This window comes from Aotus nancymaae, unplaced genomic scaffold (assembly GCF_030222135.1).
Source record: "Aotus nancymaae isolate 86718 unplaced genomic scaffold, 86718_ANA_hifiasm-v0.15.2.pri h1tg000040l, whole genome shotgun sequence".
NCBI classification, from domain to species: domain Eukaryota; kingdom Metazoa; phylum Chordata; class Mammalia; order Primates; family Aotidae; genus Aotus; species Aotus nancymaae.
The window spans coordinates 83439241-83461269 of record NW_026988454.1 but is presented as its reverse complement, the minus strand read 5'-3'; the positions used below and the strand labels follow the sequence as shown (position 1 = coordinate 83461269).

General features: G+C 37.3%; 1 protein-coding gene across 3 annotated transcripts in view; it reads right to left on the bottom strand.

Moving 5' to 3' along the window:
- The window catches only part of PGM3 (phosphoglucomutase 3), a 31904-nt gene that overhangs the window by 8164 nt on the left and 1711 nt on the right, over positions 1–22029 (bottom strand). For 2 of the 3 annotated variants that reach the window (XM_021665571.2, XM_021665567.2), the window contains exons 2-12: positions 21569–21774; positions 19687–19871; positions 18361–18428; positions 13967–14100; positions 12884–13079; positions 10993–11150; positions 9874–9957; positions 7100–7198; positions 5453–5563; positions 3352–3474; positions 2006–2179 (exon numbers count right to left, since the gene is read on the bottom strand). In XM_021665571.2, coding sequence (XP_021521246.2) covers positions 2006–2179; positions 3352–3474; positions 5453–5563; positions 7100–7198; positions 9874–9957; positions 10993–11150; positions 12884–13079; positions 13967–14100; positions 18361–18428; positions 19687–19871; positions 21569–21772 — 1536 coding nt within the window. In that variant the 5' untranslated portion in view covers positions 21773–21774. Of the gene's footprint in view, positions 1–2005; positions 2180–3351; positions 3475–5452; positions 5564–7099; positions 7199–9873; positions 9958–10992; positions 11151–12883; positions 13080–13966; positions 14101–18360; positions 18429–19686; positions 19872–21568; positions 21775–22029 lie in introns of those variants that run through there. The other variant, XM_021665568.2, reaches the window with a different exon arrangement.

The following is a 22029-nucleotide window of genomic DNA, read 5'->3' as shown; positions in this document are numbered from 1 at the left end:
CATATGGAACCAAAAGAGAGCCCGCATAGCCAAGACAATCCTAAGCAAAAAGAATAATGCCTGAGACATCACACTACCTGACTTCAAACTATACTACAAAGCTACAATAATCAAAAGAGCATGGTACTGGTACCCAAACAGAGACACAGACCAATGGAACAGAACAGAGGCCCCAGAAGCCACACCCCACATCTACAACCATCTGATCTTTGACAAACCTGACAAAAACAAGCAATGGGGAAAGGACTCCCTGTTTAATAAATGGTGTTGGGAAAACTGGCTAGCAATGTGCAGAAAGCTGAAACTGGACCCCTTTCTCTGTCACCTTACATTAAAATTAACTCCAGATGGATTAAAGATTTAAACATAAGACCTAACACCATAAAAACACTAGAAGAAAACATAGGCAAAACCATTCAGGACATAGGCGTAGGCAAGGACTTAATGACTAAAATACCAAAAGCAATGGCAACAAGCCAAGATAGGCAAATGGGATCTAATTAAAATTCAGAGCTTCTGTACAGCAAAAGAAACCATTATTAGAGCCAACTGGCAACCAACAGAATGGGAAAAAATTTTTCCAATCTACAAAAAACCAAAACAGATATACAAGAAAACAAACCCATTCAAAAGTGGGTGAAGGATATGACCAGACACTTTTCAAAAGAAGACATATATGAGGCCAACAAACATGAAGAAATGCTCATCATCACTGATTATTAGAGAAATGCAAATCAAAACCACATTGAGATACCATCTCATGCCAGTTAGAATGGCGATCGTTACAAAATCTGGAGACAACAGATGCTGGAGAGGATATGGAGAAATAGGAACACTCCTACACAGTTGGTGGGAGTGTAAATTAGTTCAACCATTGTGGAAGACAGTGTGGCAATTTCTCAAGGAGCTAGAAATAGAAATTCCATTTGACCCAGCAATCCCATTACTGGGTGTATACCCAAAGAACTATAAATCGTTCTACTATAAAGACACATGCACACGTATGTTCATTGCAGCCCTGTGTACAACAGCAAAGACCTAGAACCAACCCAAATGCCCATCGATGATAGACTGGGCAAAGACAATGTGGTACATATACACCATGGAATACTATGCAGCCATAAAAAAATGATGAGTTCGTGTCCTTTGTAGGGACTTGGATGAATCTGGAAGCCATCATTCTCAGCAAACTGACACAAGAACAGAAAACCAAACACCACATGTTCTCACTCACAGGGTGTTGAACAATGAGAACATGTGAACTCAGAGAGAAGAGCATCACACACTGGGGGCAGTTGCGGGGGGTAGGGGAGGGTGGAGAGGGATAACATGGGGAGAAATGCTGGCTATAGCATACACCTAAAGTAAAATAAATAAATAAAATAAAGTGGAAAAAAAAAAAAAGCTGCCAGGTTGTGTATAAATTACTTGGAAATGTCTCCTCCTGAGTCCCTATTCAGTGCACTCACTGTACTCTGCCCTAGCTTTGCAGATACTTTAAAGAGTATGTATGTGAAGTGGGCAAATAATAAAAATCCAGATGACAAGTCTTGACCCCATCAGGAAAACAGAGGCACAGAGTAAGGCTGTTCATTTAAAGGAAATATTTTGTAAAACAACAAATCAAGAATCCAGAATGCTATCAGTTGACTTAAAAATGAACTACAAAGTTGGTTGTTTTCATAACATCACAAGATTATATTTTTAAAAGAAGAGAAAAGGATCATCTACCTTATAAAGCAACTGTTATTCCTGCCAGTTAAAAATATGACACCTTCAGGAAGTCTAGAATAAGTCAAAAATATTTGGGGAAATAAACTAAGTGGGTCTAATTTTGTTCAACTATATATTTACCGAAAATAATTTTGTAGTCTTAATGTGAACCTAAAAGACTCAACAAAATAAAGCCTTAATCATCATAGTGAGATTCTAAACACTATTAAAATAGTTTGCCTCCCCATCACCTAATATTAGGCTCTTTTTCAATAGAACTATCCTAGCTTACTTGTGAGTCTGCTTCCGCATATACTCGGACGACATCTTCTGTACCAGAGGGCCGGACAAAAGCTCGCGAAAGCTTGTACTTCTTCACCAAGTCATTGATTGCCTCCTGTAATCCTGGGGGTGTAACTGCTTGTCTTTCAGCATTGGTAGTGCTAATAACTCTTCTGTCTGCAACCTAAGTGCAAGCATTTCATATTTGTTACTAGATTACACTTTTTTTCAGAAGCTTAACCTGTTAAATTCTACCAAAATATTTTCACAGTAATAAACCTACATTTCAATTTATTGTACCACAAAATACAACACTGAGATAGTAAAGTCTCAGACTAAATACAAAATTACAATAAAACTTCGTAAGTTATTTCTCCAAGGTCAGGGTAACTAATTTCAACATCTGTACAACTTTTCTCTTCTTCTTCAGTCTATAAAGAATTACCTTTAGCAAAAAAGTATTTCCACAGACGCTTGGGAGTTACCACTAAGATAATGGCCAGTAAATACAATATGACCTTAAGTCCCATTATCACACATAAAAACAACATAAGTGGCCCATTATATAAGAAGACTGATGGGAATCTCTTAACTATGCCAAAAACAATCTAAACAATCAACAGCCATTTGTGGCTTTCACAAATTCTGTTGCTGTATAAACTGGCATAAACATGTACAGAAATCAGTTAGCAATTTATCTGAATTCTCTCCCTCAGGAAGTACTCTGTAAACTAAACATAATGCAGAGGAAGTACTTTCACTTGAAATAACAGGGTATCTGAGTTTTGCTTCAAAATAATGTTGGGGCCAGTCACAGTGGCTCACACCTGTAACTCTAGCCTTTTGGGAGGCCAAGGGAGAAGGATCACTTGAGCTCAAAGAGTTCGAGATCAGCCTGGGCAACATCATGAGACCTCGTCTCTAAATAAAATATACAAAAGAATGTTGGGTGGGGGTATGGTGAATGTATAGGGCAATAACTGAAATCTGTTGAAGCTGGGTACATAAAAGTTCATTGTTTTGTTTCTCTACATGTATATCTATTTTTAATTTTCCGTAACATCTTCTTTTAAAAGTGATACAGTCACTCATAGTATTATGTAATAAAGTTGGAAACCAAATACTTCTCAAACAATAGAATGGTTAAGTAAATGAACTTACTCTATAATTTTTTTTAAGCTATAAGAAAATACAGTTAGCTATCACAAGGCCTTATTTTCTATGTATTATGTGTTAATGTATATAATGATGTGTACTTAGGAAACGTTTGTCAGTGAGATATAGTAAGAATTGGGATAATAGGTTTTACTTAGCTAATATTCAGATAAGTTATTTTACAGTTTGTTCCTCTCACACCTGAACTTTAAGTTGTCTGTTTGGAAGATCTGTATAAAGAGCATCCCACTGTTGTACAGTCAAGCCCTTCAGAGCCAAGATTGCCTCAATCACCAGCATGTCAGAAATAGCATCACCAGCTGCCTGCAAAATGGGGAAACAAAGGAAAGAAACCACTTAACACAAGCAAATCTTGGAAACTGATGTTTTGTCTTAGAAAACCAATCACAGTACAGGCTGAACATCATGAATCTGAAACATTTTTAGCACCAAAATAACATCACAAGTGAAAAATTCCACACCTGGCCTCCTATGACAGGTCAGTCAAAATGCAGGTACACAACTGCCAGGTATGGTGGCATAAACCCACAGTCCCTGCTACTCAGGAGGCTGAGATGGGATGATTACTTGAAACTAGGAGTTTGAGGCTGCAGTGTGCTGTGATAATGCCTGTGAATAGCCAGTGTACTCCAGCCTGGGCAACATAGTAAGACCCTGTCTCTTAATAAAAAACAAATGTACTCCTGACCTCACAGTCAGGAGTTCAAAACCAGCCTGGCCAAAATGGTAAAACTCCATCTCTATTAAAAATACAAAAAAAAATTAGCCAGGTGTGGTGGTAGGCACCTGTAATCCCAGCTACTCGGGAGGCTGAGCAGGAGACTGGCTTCAGTCTGGGAGGCAGAGGTTGCAGTGAGCCAAGACTGTGCCACTGCACTCCAGCAGGGGCAACAGAGCAAGACTCCATCAAAAAAAAAAAAAAAAAAAAAAAGGCAGGCCCACAGTTTATTCAGCATCCCCAAGGGAAGAAGACCCTCTCAGCTTCCTTCAGCTATGACATATCCTTTCCATGCATGCCAGATATGCATCGTATTTTTTACAATTAAATACTTGTGTGTAAGTGTTAAAAAAAATGACTGTTTATTGGTAGCATATAAATTCAGTCAGGAATGATGCTAATGCCAAACCACCACAGACTGTCCAATGGGTGGCTGAGAGTGACACCTTTGCTTTCTCATGGTTCAGCAAACATGTTTCATGCACAAAATTTACAGTATTCTATGAAATCACCCTTAAGCTTATGTAACTATATTCCATGAAACAAAAGAATTTAGTGTTTAGACTTGAGTGCCATAGCCAAGATGTCACATTATATATATGCAGATATCCCAAAATCCAGTGAATCTGGAATTTGAAACACTTCCAGTCCCAAACATTTTGGATAAAGGATACTCACCCTGTATACTGTGCTTTCTCACATGCAGCATGATTAACTGAAGTGTTTTTGTGGATGGATGAATATGAATAATGAGGTAAAAATCTCCATGGAAGACAATGAAAGGTATACAAAGAATACTGAAAATAGCTCTTGAGAAATTTGCCTTTAGTACTCCTTATCTATGAAATGAAATTAGACTGGATAACTCTAAGGCTCAGCCTAATATTCCATCACTCATTTTTCTTTATAATTAGATCCCTTTTGAGAGATTACCCCACAACAATGGATAGCATCATGGTAAAATGGAGAAACATGAGCTTTGGTGTAAAAGACATAACTGAAGATAGACCTCTTTTTTTACCCTATAGTAACTCTCTCAGCCCTTGTTTTTTCACTTATCAAATGGGAATTATAGTAACACCTCTCCCTGTGCTACTGCAAGGATTACACAATAAGGTATATAAAGTATCCAATGTGTGCAAGACACTCAAATGACTGAATTGCTTTCCTCCCTACTGAGTATCAAACGACACTCCAACCCCAACTATCTAACCCACATTATGTCCTTTGTCAATGAGACAGCCAGTTATTTTTACTGAATTTCCTCGAGGTTTGGTTAAAAAAATTTAATAATATGTATGTATACACTCAGTAGCTGGATCTGTGATCCTAGGTAGAAGCTACCCAATATACTTAATTTTCCATCATAAGATATAGGGGAAGGGAAGCATACTAAAAATGTTCTGTCATTCCATTTCAGTATAAATCTCAACTGAATATACCACTATTGCAAGGAAGCCACCAGGATGTCTCCACATTAATTTTGTGTGCAGCCACACTCTGTTCTGTCCATCTTCTGAATAATGTAAAGGTAACCAAGTCTACTGCCCCATTAGTCCTTACCTGGTTAAACAAGTCAATAATGTTTTCAAGCATCTTAGCAGCTTTTCTTTTCTTTTCCTCCAGTTGTTCTGATTGTTTTATCTTCATTTCAACAGCTGTACTAAACAATGCCTGCAACAAAAGCATACAAAATCATTCTCAAAACACTATCCAAGCCCTAATCATAAGTACTATTATTCTGCCCAACCCACTTTTCTGTCTTAGTCAATCTGGAGAAACTGAGGGGAAAAATAATGGGAGCCTTAAAATGTATGAAATTAATGTAAGATTCACATGAGAACCCAAAGATAGTACTAGGGAAAAAAATTTTATTGTGGATTATGTAACTGGTAATAAAAATTTAAACGTGATTACAAAGAAAACACCACCGTGACAAGAGGTGAACACACACAATGATTTCATGTTTTCCCTTCAACCAGCTAAATCATTTCTGTGCAACCAGGTTACTTAGAGCCTGTCTGTATTCTTTTTACTTTGAAGGATATAATTCACTGCAGTTAGTACAGTTTTATTCTAAAACTTAAGGGTATGAGTTAGGCAAAATTAGAGAGTTCACAATATTTATCAAAATATGGCGAATAGTGCCATGGATAGTTATTACAATATATAATATAGATGCTTCTCAAGAGTCTCATCTCATTTGGAAACACCTTTTTTTTTTTTTAACTGCCTTCAAGAGGCCTAATACTAAGCAAGATTAGCATACTATGCTCAACTAGTTGATAAAATACATTTTTCTTGATAAAATAAGGCACAGGCTAGTCACTTATTTTTGTAAAGTTTTACTGGAACACAACCACACCCATTCATTTAAACTAGATCAGCAGAGTTGAGCAGCTGCATCAGAGACCTTATGGCCTGAAAATCCAAAAATATTTACTGTCTGCCTTTTAAAAAATAATTTACCAACTTCTCCTACTAGATCACTGAAGTTATATCTTAATTGCATTTTGTAGGAACTTATTTTTCCCCTTTTTATATTTATGCCCTCCAAAAGCCAATTTTAAATTAATGAGGAAAATTATTTGGCTTACACTCAAATGTCCCATTAGCCACCTCAAGTGCACTCGTTAAATGAGGTCAGTATAAAAACATTTTAAAAATATTCTGAACATTATGAATCTACTAAGAACTACTTAACTATACACTTGAAAATGTAATTTTATGTAAAATGTGAATTTTACATTATATAAGTTGAAACGTTTTTCAAATACTGTCTTCTAAGAAAGCCATTAAAAAATTTCATATGCCTATCACCAGTTACCTTAAATTCATTTTCACTTCTTTTTATTAATTATCAACTTTCCAACACTTTGCAATTCACCATAGCTACTGAATTTTTCTTTTCCCCCTCCTATGGCCAGTTGGAAAATGCACAGACAAAAGGCTTATAAGAAAATTTAGAACTACAAATTTTAAACTATTCAAAACACCTTAGTATATCTCTTCACATTCAAAGAAGAATCATTATAATCTAAAAGAGAATCACAGTTTTATAACACATCAATATATAAGATAACAAAGGAATCTTTTTGTCACATCCAATTATTTCAACAAAGTACAATATTACCTATTACCTCCCAGATACAGAAGTCTCATCATAAAAAAAAGTGCCAGCTAAGGTCAACTGTAATCAAGAGAACTTACAGTGCCATGCCCGTTTGCTTCAAAATAAACTCCAATGTCAAACTCTTGAGCCTTGTGGTGCAAATGTTTTACACCAGTCTTAGTGCAATAGACAGGTACCTATAACACATGCATTTAAAGAAATACAGCAATTACTCAGATGTCAAATGTTTCTTGCATACCTAGTACTCAAGAGATACAAGGGAAACAAAATGTACTGGAGCCGAGTCTAGTGAGGAAGATGATTAAGCATTAAAACACAAATGGTATGTATACAATAGGAGCATGAACGTACTCCAGAAGCACGCATCCAAGGGTAAAGCACGGTGAGAGAGATGAGGGTCTCCTTTTGAGACACGAAAGATTACAAGTGGGGATGTGACATGACCTAACTGTTTTAAAAAGCTGAGTTAAGCTACAGTGTAGAGAACAGCTTAGAGTAGGGTTCTGCAAGCTTTTTCTGTAACAGGCCAGACAGTAAATATTTCAGGCTTTGCAGGCCATATGGTCTCTGTCACAATTACTCTGCCATTATAGTGCAAAAGCAGTCACAGACTACACACATAAAAACAAACAAACAAAAAATGAACATAGATCTATAATAAAACTTTGTTTACAAATAGTGGCAAGTTCAATTAGAAGGTTAAGAAATGGAATCAGGAGGCTTCTAGTACTAATTCCAGTAAGAAATAGTGGCTGGATCAGCAACAGTGAATAGGGAAAGTCATGGATGGATGGATGGATCTGAGAGAGCTTTAAGAATGGTTAAGAAAAGATAGGAGCAAAACTGCAAAAGAAAGATTGGCATTAGATTGGATGTAGGAGACCTCAAGAATGGCAAGGGCTGAAATATTTCATCTGGAAGACTGAGTTGAGAATTAATAGTTTCTTACTATTATTTTTTATTATATTTATTTTTATATTACATTTTATAATATATATTTTATCTATAATAATCTATTATTATATTTTATTTATAATAAATTTTTAAGACAGAAAATGAAAAAACTAAACCCAAGTGCTGTGAAATAACCTAATCCCTGTGAAAGGGAGGCAAATAGGCCCCAGATGGAGTCCCTTGAATGAGTTTATTATAACCATGTATTAAAATCAGGTCACAAACTAGCAGCCTCAAGATATATTTCCTTTTGTCCAGCCACTGTTTCTTTTAAAAAAGTAGGAAATTCACATGAAAATTCAGATTTTGTGCTTCTCTTGAAGAATCTGCCTACATTTAACATCAGCTAGCACATACTTCCCTGTTTTTAAGCACCTGCCGCCCTCATTCACTTTTCCTGTCCAAATCCTGCAGGAATCTGACTTTACAATTCCTGCTTTCTAGAGAATGGAAAGGTAACTAGAGCTAGTATAAATGCCAGAACTTGAAACAGGATACAAAAAAGTTGGAAAAATGTTATACTCATTAATGAGAAAAAGAGTAAAGGCAAACGGGCTTCCAGTTTTATCTGTTAACCCTGGTAACTCTCTGAACAAGTAGTGTGGTGCCAAGGGTGGTCATCTGGTGGACACCAGGGAAATAATTAGAATCTCCCACCACCCCAGAAAATCTCTCCAAAAAACATAAAGGCAAGAAACAGTTCTATTACTGAATAAGTATTAAGCCAAACTGATGTTCAATCACAGGCAAATTTGCCGAGATAGCAAAGATAAACTCTCATCTTTTAACATAGCCAAGCAGATACATTCCAATCCAATTTTCTAAGATAAAAGATGACTAATGACAAAAATTCTCTCCTTGACCAAACTTTAGTCAGGCTTAGGTGAGCCTGACTAGGCCTTGTCCTCATGTCTTCCAATAGTCTGATTTTAGTAAGAGTCATGGTAAGTGAGCTTAGCCAGACTCCCTCATCCTAATATATGACCACTCTTGACATCTGATCTGAGTTCTCATTCTCCACTGTCCCCCAGGTAATATATGACCGACTGTCCTGGCCTACCTTCAGCAAAAGTCCTGTTAGGTCAGTTTAGCCAAAATACCACCCACTTACCCTCATTTCCTCTCAGTAATTTTTCACCCACTGACCAACACCCAGGCCACACACAGCCTGCTCCTTGACTATAAAACCCCACTTCTCCTTACTTCATTTGGAGTTGACCCCAATCTCTCTCCTACCACTGCAAAACTCCATCACATTAGTCCCTGTACCTATCACATAGTCCTGAATCAAGTCTGCCTTACCATTTTAACAAGTGTCATGAATTATTTTTTAACACTAGTCCTCAAATAGGAAAACCTGACAACACCATTTGTCACACACATGGTTTATCCTAAACTTACCTGGAAATAGGGACAACCACCTGTGTTAACTGCCTCTCTCTAAGGGAGTGATAAAACTTTTCGTACCTCTGTGACAGGCAGATAGTTAGAAATTGGAGCCAGACACCTAAGTTAAACTCTCATGAGACTGGGAGACAGGGGAGCTATCTTCCTTGATGTTTATACTTGAAATTGGTGATTCTCAGCCCTTAAAAAAAAGTATTCCTGAGCTACAAAACTGGCTTATTAGGCCTTTAAAAAGATTTATATTCATTACAAAGGGGCAGAGAAATAATTCACCATTTTTCTAAAGGAATACTCCCAAGAAAAGGAAGTCTTCCTTTTTTCATCAAAGATAACTAAATTTTTTCTTATTTTTTATTTCTCTTTACCCTTACATGAACACCAGCTCAGCTTTATGCACTACAACATAACCACTTTTATGAGGGCAGTATCTTCCTCACAGAAACATCTTATAATGTTAAGAAACTATCAGAAAACAAAAACGGTTCAATACCTTCATAACTTCTTCAAGATACTGTGTTGAACTTCCATTTGCATATGCAGTTTGTACAACACCAATATTCAAACTTTCTCCAATCTAGACAAAAACAATGTTACTTGCCATCAAAAGTATGGTTTACAAAAACAAATATAATGAGAGTTCTAAATGCTAACAAAATTATCAGCTAGTTCAATTGTACCTTAGTTTATGCAATAAATGTCTGACTGAAAATTTACATGTATACCAGAAAAAAGGCCTAAAATACTTCTGAGCACTACTTAAAGCAATTCTATGAGAAATCCTCTTAAGAAGCCTGTATCTCCTGATCTTCACCTCTCTAATGTTTTAAATAAAGTATCTGGCCAGATGCGGTGGTTCATGCCTGTAAACCCCAACATTTTGGGAGGCTGAGGTAGATGGATCCCCTGAGGTCAGGAGTCTGAGACCAGGCTGGCCAAGATGGTGAAATCCCATCTCTACTAAAAATACAAAAAACCAGGCATGGCGGCATCCACCTGTAACCTCAGCTACTTGGGAGGCAGAGACAGGAGAACTGTTTGTGCTCAGGAGGCAGACGTTGCAGTGAGCCGAGATTGTGCCACTGCACTCCAGCCTGGGTGACAGAGCAATACTCCCTCTCAAAACAAAAAAGTCATCTATTGAATTCTTAAAGTACACTTTTTCAGATTATAATAATTTCTAGCTACATCCTATACTTAAAGCTTGCCTGAAAGAGATTTCTAAAAAAGCAAAATGAAACAAATCTCACATTAGTAAACTTATAGTTAATATATATCTCAGATGATGAGATTTCCTATTAGAATTTAGGGCTTCAGGGAGTGACCACAGAACTCTCATTAAAGTTTCAATTATGAAGGAAGCAAAATTTCCTACAGCTTAAAATCACAAAACTTGGCCAGTATAAAGAAGAAAAGAGTACCTTCAGGTTCCAAAGCCAATGCCTCAAGTGTTCAAATGACTGGAATTACCATTGCTCTTTTTTTTTTAAATTTTCTGGTCACTAATGTAAGAAACTTGTCACAAATTATGCCTTTCTGACAAATGACTGTAAAATATGGAACTATTTCACTAGTAAGTCTTGTTTCAGAGGGTAGCAATCCCCCACCATACCTCCACCAGGAGCTCTTTAAGGAAACTGCTAATTAACGTTGCTATCTTGTCTCCATCTATGAGATGAAAATGGCCATCTGCATCATAGTAGTAATAAACAATTCTGTCTGCATCTCCGTCAAAAGAACAGCATCTTTCATTGGACTTAATTTCCATTCCTAGCACAGAGGATAATTTAACATGCATTTCAGTCTATGAATTTATTATAAAGAGTTTTAGAATTTTCTCTTAAAATTATCGTCCTAAAAATCAGTGTCTTAATCTTTAAACAGTACATAGTTGATTAGTGGTTTTTACAGGTCAAATTCATTCACTGCAAAGTGAAAAAAAGGAGCATTCAAAATCTATTTATGCTGAAACTTGCTATAATACTACCATAAAATTCCACTTTACAAGCCGGTTGGTTTGGCTAGACAGGTGTCCCATAAAGTTTTTTTTAAAGCTACATGTATTTCTGAATGTCATTTACCTAGTACCATGATCTTTACATAGAAAAAATCAGCAGCAGGTGAGTTATGTGCTTTAATTCTAAGATAAGTGATTTTTATTTGTTCATACCACCAATAAAAAGCCAAGAATTTTAACTTTGAGAGATAAATGGCTTGGAAATTTACATAAAGTTGCTGAAATCTCAGCAATCGTCACATCAAATTTATTAGAAAATTTGGCTCTTCCTTAGCCATGACCACAGCAGACTGACAAATCCAACATGAGGCAACTAAGAAGTAAAAGGCTTTTGTCAGGAATGGGATCATAAGATTGACTAAAGGACACGATGCAAGCTTCAGGAAAGCAAGGGCTATGGTTTTGTTCATACTGTAGTCCCAATGCCTAGAGCATACAGAGTAAGAGCTCAGTATTTAATGAATGGATAAATAAGTGACAGAACTGAACTGTCAGTCAAGTAAATGTCAAAACAAGCAATTCAATGAAAAGGAGCTCAGATTGGTTGATTACACTGATATTTTAAATGCTTACTAAGTAAGGCATAATAACATGAATGAATTAGGCAACTGGATGATGAAGTCTATAGAGTTCTAGAATGCATGTCCTATTTAAGCGGGGCAGCACCTGACTGCAGCGGACTAATGCCATGTGTGACCATTTTCTCATTTTGGTAAAGAGATGCTAGAAATTTCAATATATAAGAGAAGTCACAGAATTTTTAAACACTGGCACATAGACACAAACACAAATGCAGTGGGCCAAACAAAACATATCTGCAAGCTGGGTTTGGCCTAGGTGAATAATTTAGGGTCCATAATGCAGATAAATCCAGAACACCTCTTACTACAACTAAAATCTTAAGAAAGGTCTTCCTCCTAATCTGCACTCAGTGGAAAACACTGACTGCTGAAAATTGTATAAGCAGAGTTACATTCACTTTCCATAGTATATCTAATTCAGATAAAGTATCTAATAATACTTACTATGCTACCCTCTAGAGCTGTGATTCTCAAAAAGGGATCCCCAGACAAGCACTGTGAACAAAGCCTGCAAACCTGATAGAAATGCAAATTTCTATCATATGCAAATCCTATGCCAGACCTCTAGAAATGCGGAAGTGGAGCCCAGGAATCTGTGTGCTAACAAGTCCTCAAAGTGATTCTGACACACGCCAGTTTGAGAACCACTGTTCTAGAATGCCACTTCCTGACTTTGCTTTCCCCACCTGATTTCCTGTAGACAATGAGGAGTGGTGTGATTTACAGACATAGAGAGCAGACCATGTTTCAATGGCTCTGAGAGTGGAAAGATTTCTCAGTGTCTAAATGTGGCAGAGCCAGGACTAGCTGCATGATTCTTAACTCACTTTACCACCTTAGTTTATAAGTGAGATTGGCTTCAAAGAGCATTAAAAACAAAATTTTACAGTGCTAGTATGACATACCATGTGGAGGTTTTTGATGACTTTTCACAAAGTCAGCTCCACATAAATGATTGAGTTTTCCCTTAGACCCATCATTAAACAGCTGAACTGACAGGCCCTGTGAGAAGTAGTGTTCCATTTCCCTTAGCTTCAGGGCCCCTATGCCATTTGCACAGTCGACCTTAAGTGATCTGTATTCATCTCCACTGCAGGAAGCCTATAAAGGAAAAAGACACATGGAAGAAAAATTTCAAGTTACAAAAATAAAAGTGAAATATAAAGCATATATACATATGTGCCTATGTAAATATCCAGTTAACTCATCTATTTTAATTTTTAAATTTTATCAATTATAATTTTTTAAATTTTAGCAATTTTTATAATTATAAAACACTAAAAATCTGAAAACACCTGGAACAACAGAACAGTTTCGCTGATTGAACAACTTACAAAAATAGAACTTTATTAGAATTTAGTCTCAATTAATAGGGTCTCTTAAAAGTAGTATTACAAGGCAGACATTCAAATGCAAGATTATGCACAAAGACAAATAAGCAGTAATGACATGTCATTCTTTTTATAGTATGTGACATCATCATCAGGCAGATTTGGTTTTTTTCCTAATTGTCTCCTCTCCCAGCTATCCTCACCCTAAATTATAAGTTCTATGAGAACAAGGGCTTTTAGTTAATTGTCCCTGGTAAGGATATACACTCAACATTTGTTGATCAAATGAATTATACTTCTCAAATCTCTCAACAGTAGATGCCTCAGGTACTGAGCCAACAGCACCTACATTTACTAAGATCAAATTCATCTGAATAAATATGATAACCATAATCAAGACTCCCACCATGTTTTCTTCCCCAAAGAATCTCAGAATATATTATGTGCTTTGCCAAGTAAACGCCAACATAAGTTAGCAGGATACATAGACTAGAAACTTGTGTGGCCCTAAAGGAAAAAACCAAAACAAAAAAAGAGATACACAGCATTTTTGGAAAAGGGAGGAGGAGGCGTGACAAACTTAAGATAATTTGTTCAACAGACTGTGTTACTTTATTCATTTGTTTTAACTCTAACCATATTCAAGAGAATTTTCACCTGTTTGATGAGTTCCACGAAAGCCTTAGAGAGTTTCTGGTAGTAACCTTCTAAGGTTGCCTTTCCATATCGGCCACCCATGTTTCGACAATACACCATGTAGTGCAACTGGGGTGTTGTTAACAAGCCATAATCTGTCATAGAAATACCAAAAGCAGTTCACCACATTTCTTAACAAACAGAAGAAAGTTCAAATTCATTCATATGTAGGAATTTCAAGGTGACAAATCCTTTTTTGTCAACTCAGACATCTTAGAAAACATAAAAACGATCTTAAAAAGAAATATAAACTATTAGTAGCAAAAAAAAATTACATATAGACACATAACAATGTAAATATAAAGCAATACAGAAAAGTAATAATTGAGTTGTTTCCAGTAACATTGAAAACTATGTAACTCAGATGAATCATCCTTCTGAAAACCACCAAGATGCTAGATAAAAGACAAAAATCTCCTTTTAAAAAGAACTACAGTGCTGACAAGTTACAGAAGTATCAGGTCAAAAACATGCCTAAAAGCAAGGACTCCAAGATTTAAGATAGTTCAGAAGCCAGTTTTGTTCTGAGGTAATTCCTCTAAACTAGAAATTGAGCTACGGTTTTCAGAAGAAAAAGGCCCATGCTGATCTAAGATCCAGAGCCCAGTAGAAGACCACTCTCATTAAGTTGAAATCCCAAAGAACCATACCTTCAGTGCAAGAGTGAGTCAGAAATTAATCACCCCATGTCATGACTCCCAGGACAGTTAGCTTAACATTGAGCAGGGAAGAGGGGAAAATCCATTCTTGAAGAGCTGTTACCAAGCACAGGCCCTTGCACGGATTTCCTGCCCAAACATAACCACTGGGGTCCAAAAGAACTTTGTCATGAATTTTTTTTTTGAGATGGAGTTTCGCTGTATTGCCCAGGCTAGAGTACACGGGCACAAACTCAGCTCACTACAACCTCCACTCCGCAAATTCAAGTGATTCTCCTGCCTCAGTCTCCTAAGTAGCTGGGATTACAAGCGCACACCACCATGCTCAGCTAATGTTTGTATTTTTAGTAGAGACAGGGTTTCATCATGTTGGCCAGACTGGTCTCGGACTCCTGACCTCATGTGTGATCCACCGACCTCGGCCTCCCAAAGTGCTGGGATTACAGACATGAGCCACCGCGCCCGGCCTGTCATGTATCACTTTAAAGTGAACCCAGCCAGTGCCCCAGGTACCCAGCAGAAGCAAAAGACTAAACTTTACCAAAGACTATACCTTCATTGTAAACCTCAAAAACATCCCATAATTTTCCAAAAAAAAAAGAAAAGAAAACCAGCTTACAGTTAAACATAGCTAACATATAAGAAAAACACCATGAGCAAAAAAAGAAAAATGGATAGCGAAGATTCCAGTAAGTAAATATTCAGTTACTAAACCTATCAGTTGGACCTGAACCTCAAACACAAGAATTTGACTAAGGCAAAAAGGAGTCACTTTAAATTCTTGAGCCCTGAAGTTATTTAACAGAAATGATACCTTATGAAGGCAACCTTAGCTCTGGTATGATGATGAGATGGGAGGAGATGGAGAAGCTCAAAAAAATGCAAATAGCATTGATTAGTTTAACAGAAGTGTTTACTACAGGAGCCCATTATTCTAAAAGACATGCTAAAGGAAGAAACAAAAGAATTTTGTGACTAATATCAAAATTACTCAATAAACATTTACTAAATGACTAGTATATATACCCAGTGAAAAGGATCATCATCTATCCAACTTATCAACTTAGAAACCTGGACTGTGTTCTTCACAGTTCTGTCCTCCCCACATATCACAAAATCCACTGAATGCAATACTAATTTTTCAAGAGTGGCCCAGCTGGTCTCTTTCCCTTTCTTACAACTTTCTTTTCCCTTCTGTCTACAACAGAGGGACTGGCTTAAATGAAAATATGATCATATCACTCTCTTGCATAAAATCCTTCAATGGAGAGTCTTACTGCATCTGGAATAGAGCCCAAGTCCTTGCCACGACCTCCAAGGTTTGAAATGAACTGTCCCCACCTTACCTCCTTACTCTCTTCTCCTAGCCCCCATTCTCCCTATGTTGCAGCTACATTAACCTTTTTTCATTTCCTGAAATACACTAAGCTGAAGAGAGAAATGAGGGAAAGGTTAAAAAAATTTACTCTCAACTTTTTCTAGACTAAAACACTAGAAGATTGATGGTTCTAGCAATAGAATGAAAATGCTGAGAAAGACAACCATTCTGGAGATGACAGAAAGAATACAGTTTGGAGCAGGGTGAACACGAGACAGGAGCAGGCCATCTATGGCAAGATACCACTCAGATCAATGCTTTACAAATTGCAGGCCACAGACTGCCAATGGACCATGGAATTTACTCGGTGAGACACAACCAGCATTTCTGCATTTTAAACAGATGACTGCATGTCATCTAAGATAGGTGAGCATTATTTACTGAAGCTATTTCAGTTATACACACAAGTATACATTGACATGTCATGATACATATTGGGTTTCTTACTATGGGTTGATACACAGCAAAACAAATAGACTATTAGAGGGATGTACACTGCAGGTAGTAAAACGTGTTTGATGAATTAATAAATGAATGAATAAAGGTAGTTAAAGCTACGGCAGTAGAGATAATCATTCAGAAATCATGCAGAAAGAAAAAGAGAGTCCCAAGGAATGCCCTCCTGGAAAGAGACAGGAGAGGAGCCAATAGAGAAGACCAACAAGGAATAGTGGCTAAGCAATTAGAGGCTCAAACAAAGAGCTTTAATGCTATGGAAAGCTACAAAGACTTCAATTATAACAACTTAAAAGCATAAATTATTAAAATTAAGATCACAGCCCCACAGAGTATCTGAGCAGACGTATGTGTGTATGCCCTGGTAAAGTGCTTGTGTGGGCAACACTCTGTACATCATATCACGAGGTCCACAGGTCCTCTGCAGCATTCCCAGACATCCCACAGAGGTCCCTGGTTAAGAATCCCTACTTTGGGCCAGGCGCGGTGGCTCATGCCTATAATCCCAGCACTTTGGGAGGATGAGGCGGGTGGATCACGAGGTCAAGAAATCGAGATCATCCCGGTCAACAAGGTGAAACCCCGTCTCTACTAAAAATACAAAAAATTAGCTGGGCATGGTGGCGCGTGCCTGTAGTCCCAGCTATTCAGGAGGCTGAGGCAGCAGAATTGCCTGAACCCAGGAAGCGGAGGTTGCGGTGAGCTGAGATCGCGCCATTGCACTCCAGCCCGGGTAATGAGCGAATCTCCGTCTCAAAAAAAAAAAAGAAAAAGAAGAAAAAAAAAAGAATCCCTACTTTATAATATCCACCAGATTGAGCAATCACAATGCAGATGGATGTCAGGGGTGGGCTGCAGAGACATTTATTTTACAAAGAGGTAAGGATAGATACTCACCTGCAGAAGGCTGAAGAATGACAGAAAAGGAGGAAACAGAGAAGGTAAGCAGAGGGAGCCCTCAGGAGAGGCCAGACTGACCGTGCAGGAAGGGAACACAGCTGGAACTCGAGAGGAGGTTTCAAAGGTCAAGAGAGGATGTTTGTTTTAATAAGAAAGATCTCACACTAGGAAAATATTCACCTCAAAACATAGTGCCTTCACAACAGACACAATGTGAGGAGGATCATATTCTCTTTTGTCTCATTTGATTCTCTGTCATTTGATATAAAAGAAAGAACTACCTGTCAAATATATTTCCCATCACTACTTGACAGGTAACAGCTGATTTCACAGGAGAGCAGCTATTAGGGAAGACCTAATATTGACAAAAGCTCCCCCCAATGAACATCTTCAAGTACTTAAAAGGCTTTTGAGGAAATTCAGCCTTACCAAAGTAAAGGAAGTTGTTTAGTTCAGCCTTTCCCACCTATAATCTCCTATAGTACTGCTATAGGTCAAACAAAACATGCCTGTCCAGAAATGACCTGGAAGATTATTTTTAAAGTTATTATTTTGTATCTAGGAGTTCATTTTTTAAACATTTTTTATTCATCTGTATTTTCAAACTTTTCTAAATAAATACGTATTACTTTTGTCAATTAAAAGTTTTTTAAACATTAGTTTAATTGGTCGGGTGTGGCGGCTTATGCCTGTAATCACAGCACTTTGGAAGGCTGAGGTGGGCAGATCACGAGATCAGGAGTTCGAGACCAGCCTGACTAACATGGTGAAGCCCCATCTCTACTAAAAATACGAAAACTAGCTGGGTGTGGTGGCACGCGCCTGTAATCCCAGCTACTCAAGAGGCTGAGGCAGAAGAATCGCTTGAACCTGGGAAGTGGAGGTTGTAGTGACTGGGCAACAGAACAAGATTCTGTCTCAAAAAAAAAAAGATTAATTTCCAACTCAGGATAACCACATACCATGGAATTGACCTCCTAGAACAGTCACACCATCTATTACAGATTGTGAAAGTTTCTCACTGCTGGGCCTAGGAAAGAAAAGGAAGAAAATAATATATCCCATTCTGAAACTGGCAGGGTTACTGGTTCTGCAAGCAAATGCAGAAATTACATGCTACAAATTTCAAAATAATAAGTTCCTTGTATATGAAGTGAAAGCTATAAACTCTGAAGATACTAGTAAATTATAAGCATTTTCCAGTAGCCTTTCACAATCTACTTCTTGGGAAAATTTTGGCATTTAAATGAATTTAGAGAACAGATACAAAGAACACTCTAACCACACGATACCCAAATACCTTTTGAAGTTTGACCACACCAACATGTTTGAACTCTAAGAACAGTAACCATAAATACTAAGTATACATGATGTGTATAAGACTGTACTTGTATTAAGCCACCAAGGATATAGAACCTGTTTTCCATTTTGTAAAGTCAGAACAAAAAATTATCTGAAAATAAAACAGATTACAAAACTCACTTGTAGGAAAAGATGTTTTATCACTTAGATTAGTTAATAGTTAAGAACCAAATACGTGTGGGATGGCTTTACTGTGGTGGGATAATTTACTTCGGAACATAAGTCACTTGGCTATTTCTGCTACCATCATCGGTTTCTGGAAGACCCTCCGGTAACACAATAGAGGGTTGAAAAAAAAAGCACCAGTCCAGGCCATTGGGAGATTGAGTAGAAATTTTGTTTTGAAAGAATCTCAGGTTAAAACTAGATCTTATGCAAAAAGAAATGCTACTGTTACAAAGTACACTTTTCATCTAACATTTTACAAAAAGATGTATCTTTGTTAAGGAAGGCAAAAGCTGCAAAATGTAACTGTGGAAAATAATACTGTATTTTTCAGTGAATTCCAGCATGGGGAAACTTATATAAATATTTGAAACAATAACATAGATTACAAAGTAAATCTTTAAAATTAATGAGTTCAAATCATGTGTTCTGACTCTGTAGGGAAAAAAAAACCTACGGGGGGGGGTAGGAGACATTTATTAAATGCTTCTCTTGTGTCAGGAAGTATTTTATATACATTATTCTACAGCTTGGGTTTTGGAGTGAGGGTTCAAACCAGTCAGCTCCCAACAGCAAGCTGCAGCAGTGACTTAGCTACAATATCCTACTAAAAAGGCCATGCAGGTAGACATGCGACTCAGGGTAGTTCTACTTTACTTCTTTCCATTTGTCTTGGATATTAAAATTGATACAACTGTTTATATCATGTTTCCAAAGCTGCTTTTTTTTTTTTTTTTTTTGACAGTAACTCTTATCATCACCTGGTGTCTCTACCAACAACTACAAAAGCATCTTGTTGCAGATTCACAGCTTCTTTCTCGCTGATGTCAATAAGCACTCTCTGCATATCTTGTTCTTCAGCGTTTGCTAAACAGGTGGCATGTTCCTCCCAGGATGGTGCCAACATTTCACCCAAAGGATCAACCAATTTTACACCATTGTCTTCCTTAAAAGAAAAACAAACAATAACCAATCTGCGCATACTCATGAGGCTGAGTTGAGAGTAGAACTCAAAAGCCATTTCTCCTTAACCAAAGACAGTGATGACTGAGCAGTTTCAACAATAAACACCAAATATTAACACTAGACCCTGGATTAGGTATTTTTATATATATATATATAAAACCTCATTAAATCCTCATCATACACTTAAATTAAACTAATAATCCTGTTGTTATTCCAATCTTAACTTTGAGAAAACTGAGCTTCAGAGAGAGGTTAGGTTAGGTGATCTGCTTATGATCATACAGCTAATAAGTGTCAGTACTGATATTAAAACATTGAGTCTATCTGACTCGCCTAACAACACTATGCCACACTAGCCTTTGTAAAAAGGCTGTGATCTGTGCATTCACTATCAATAAAAACTGACCGGGGCACAAGTGGAGCAGAATAAGGGCACACGGAGACCCTGCTCACTATGACTCAGAACTCCAAGAACACACTGGCCAGCTTGTCAACCAGCAGGTGGGACAGAAACTGAAAACTGCCTCCCAACACCGGTCTGCTCAAATTCCTAGAAAGAAAATGTAGTTCACACAGTGAATGTCACCTGAAAGAAAAGAAAATTGTTTTAAGAAATGCCTCTGGAACTAGCAAGAAATATGAGGCTCTTTCTGTAAGTCAGTCAGTCGATCAATTACGGTGACTTAAATATTTAGACATTTACACATTTTTAGTGATAACACATTTGGACAAGTAATGCCCTTATTTGGGGGAGTAGGAGGTTACAATCCTTCACAAACCTACCCCACTTTAACTTGCTGCTGATTCAGCTACAAAGGCAAACATCCCACACCCCCAGCAATCAAATAGAAGCATATTACTCAAACCTGTATTAATGGCCTATAGGCCATACAGAATAGTAACATTGTGTCAAAAGGTTGACTAAGATATAAAAACAACCTAAGTGCTCATAAACAGATAAATGAAGAAAATATAGTGTGTTTATATATATATATATATACACACACACACAACAGATTATTCAGCCTTAAAAAAAAATACTGCCATTTGCAACTTGGTTGAATCTGGAAGACATTATGCTAAGGTAAATAAGCCAGACACATGAAGACAAATACTGCAGGCTCGTAACATACATGTGTTAGGTAAAAAAGTAGAACTCATAAAAACAGAGAGTAGCATGGTGGCCGCCAGAGGCTACAGGGTAAGGGAAATGAGGAGATGTTGGCCAATGGGTACAAACTTGCAGTTATAAGATGAGTAAATTCTGGAAGAGTAACGTACAGCCTGGTGACTGTAGTTCATAATAATCTCTGCCCTTCCCCACCCATCCCCAATATCTTTAATCACTGCTAAGTTAATAAAGGATACACTTTTCAATTACTGAAAATGTCTTTGTCTTAAATCAATAAATTTGGAAGGACATTGTTATTTCTTTAATATGGACACTCCAAAAAATGAGTCTCTTTTTATTCTTTCCACACCCTCTAAGGAATTACAAACTAAATGATTTGTAATTTAGTTACGCTCTTTAAAAAAAAAAGTTGTTTCACAAAGGCACATATAAATGAGAAGGCACATTCCTAGAATTAGAATTTGTACTTTAGGTCAAACTGCTCAGACATTAAGGCTTGATCTTGTAAGTGATGGTCTCCTTTATCAGGGCACTAAAACCATTACCTCAGGATTGTGGGACGCTGTTACCATGACTCCTATAGTGGATTTTGTCTGTTTGGACCTCAGAGCAGCTAATAATCCCATGCGAAACATGACATGATCAAGATGTTCTGCCTTTGTTCGAAATCCAGCAGTCCCGTACTGAAGAATCAGTCCACTGGGCTTGGCATGTAATGCTGAGTATTTTGTAATAGCACCTAAATCCATATCTACAAAATTAAGAAATATTATTTCAGGCATAACAAGTAATCTCTCAAGAACCATATGCTTCAAAAATTGCCATCCCAAACTAATAAGTCTGTCTCATTCTGAACCTCCTTAAAGAACCCTATGTTTAAGAGAGCAGTGGGCAGGAGAGTAAGTCCTGTGGGTAAGAATTACCAACTAGAAGATCTTGCCCAACTTGTACGGTCCACTCCTGGGCAGCCTCAGGGCAGATATCAGATTGTCCCCAACTCTCCTCC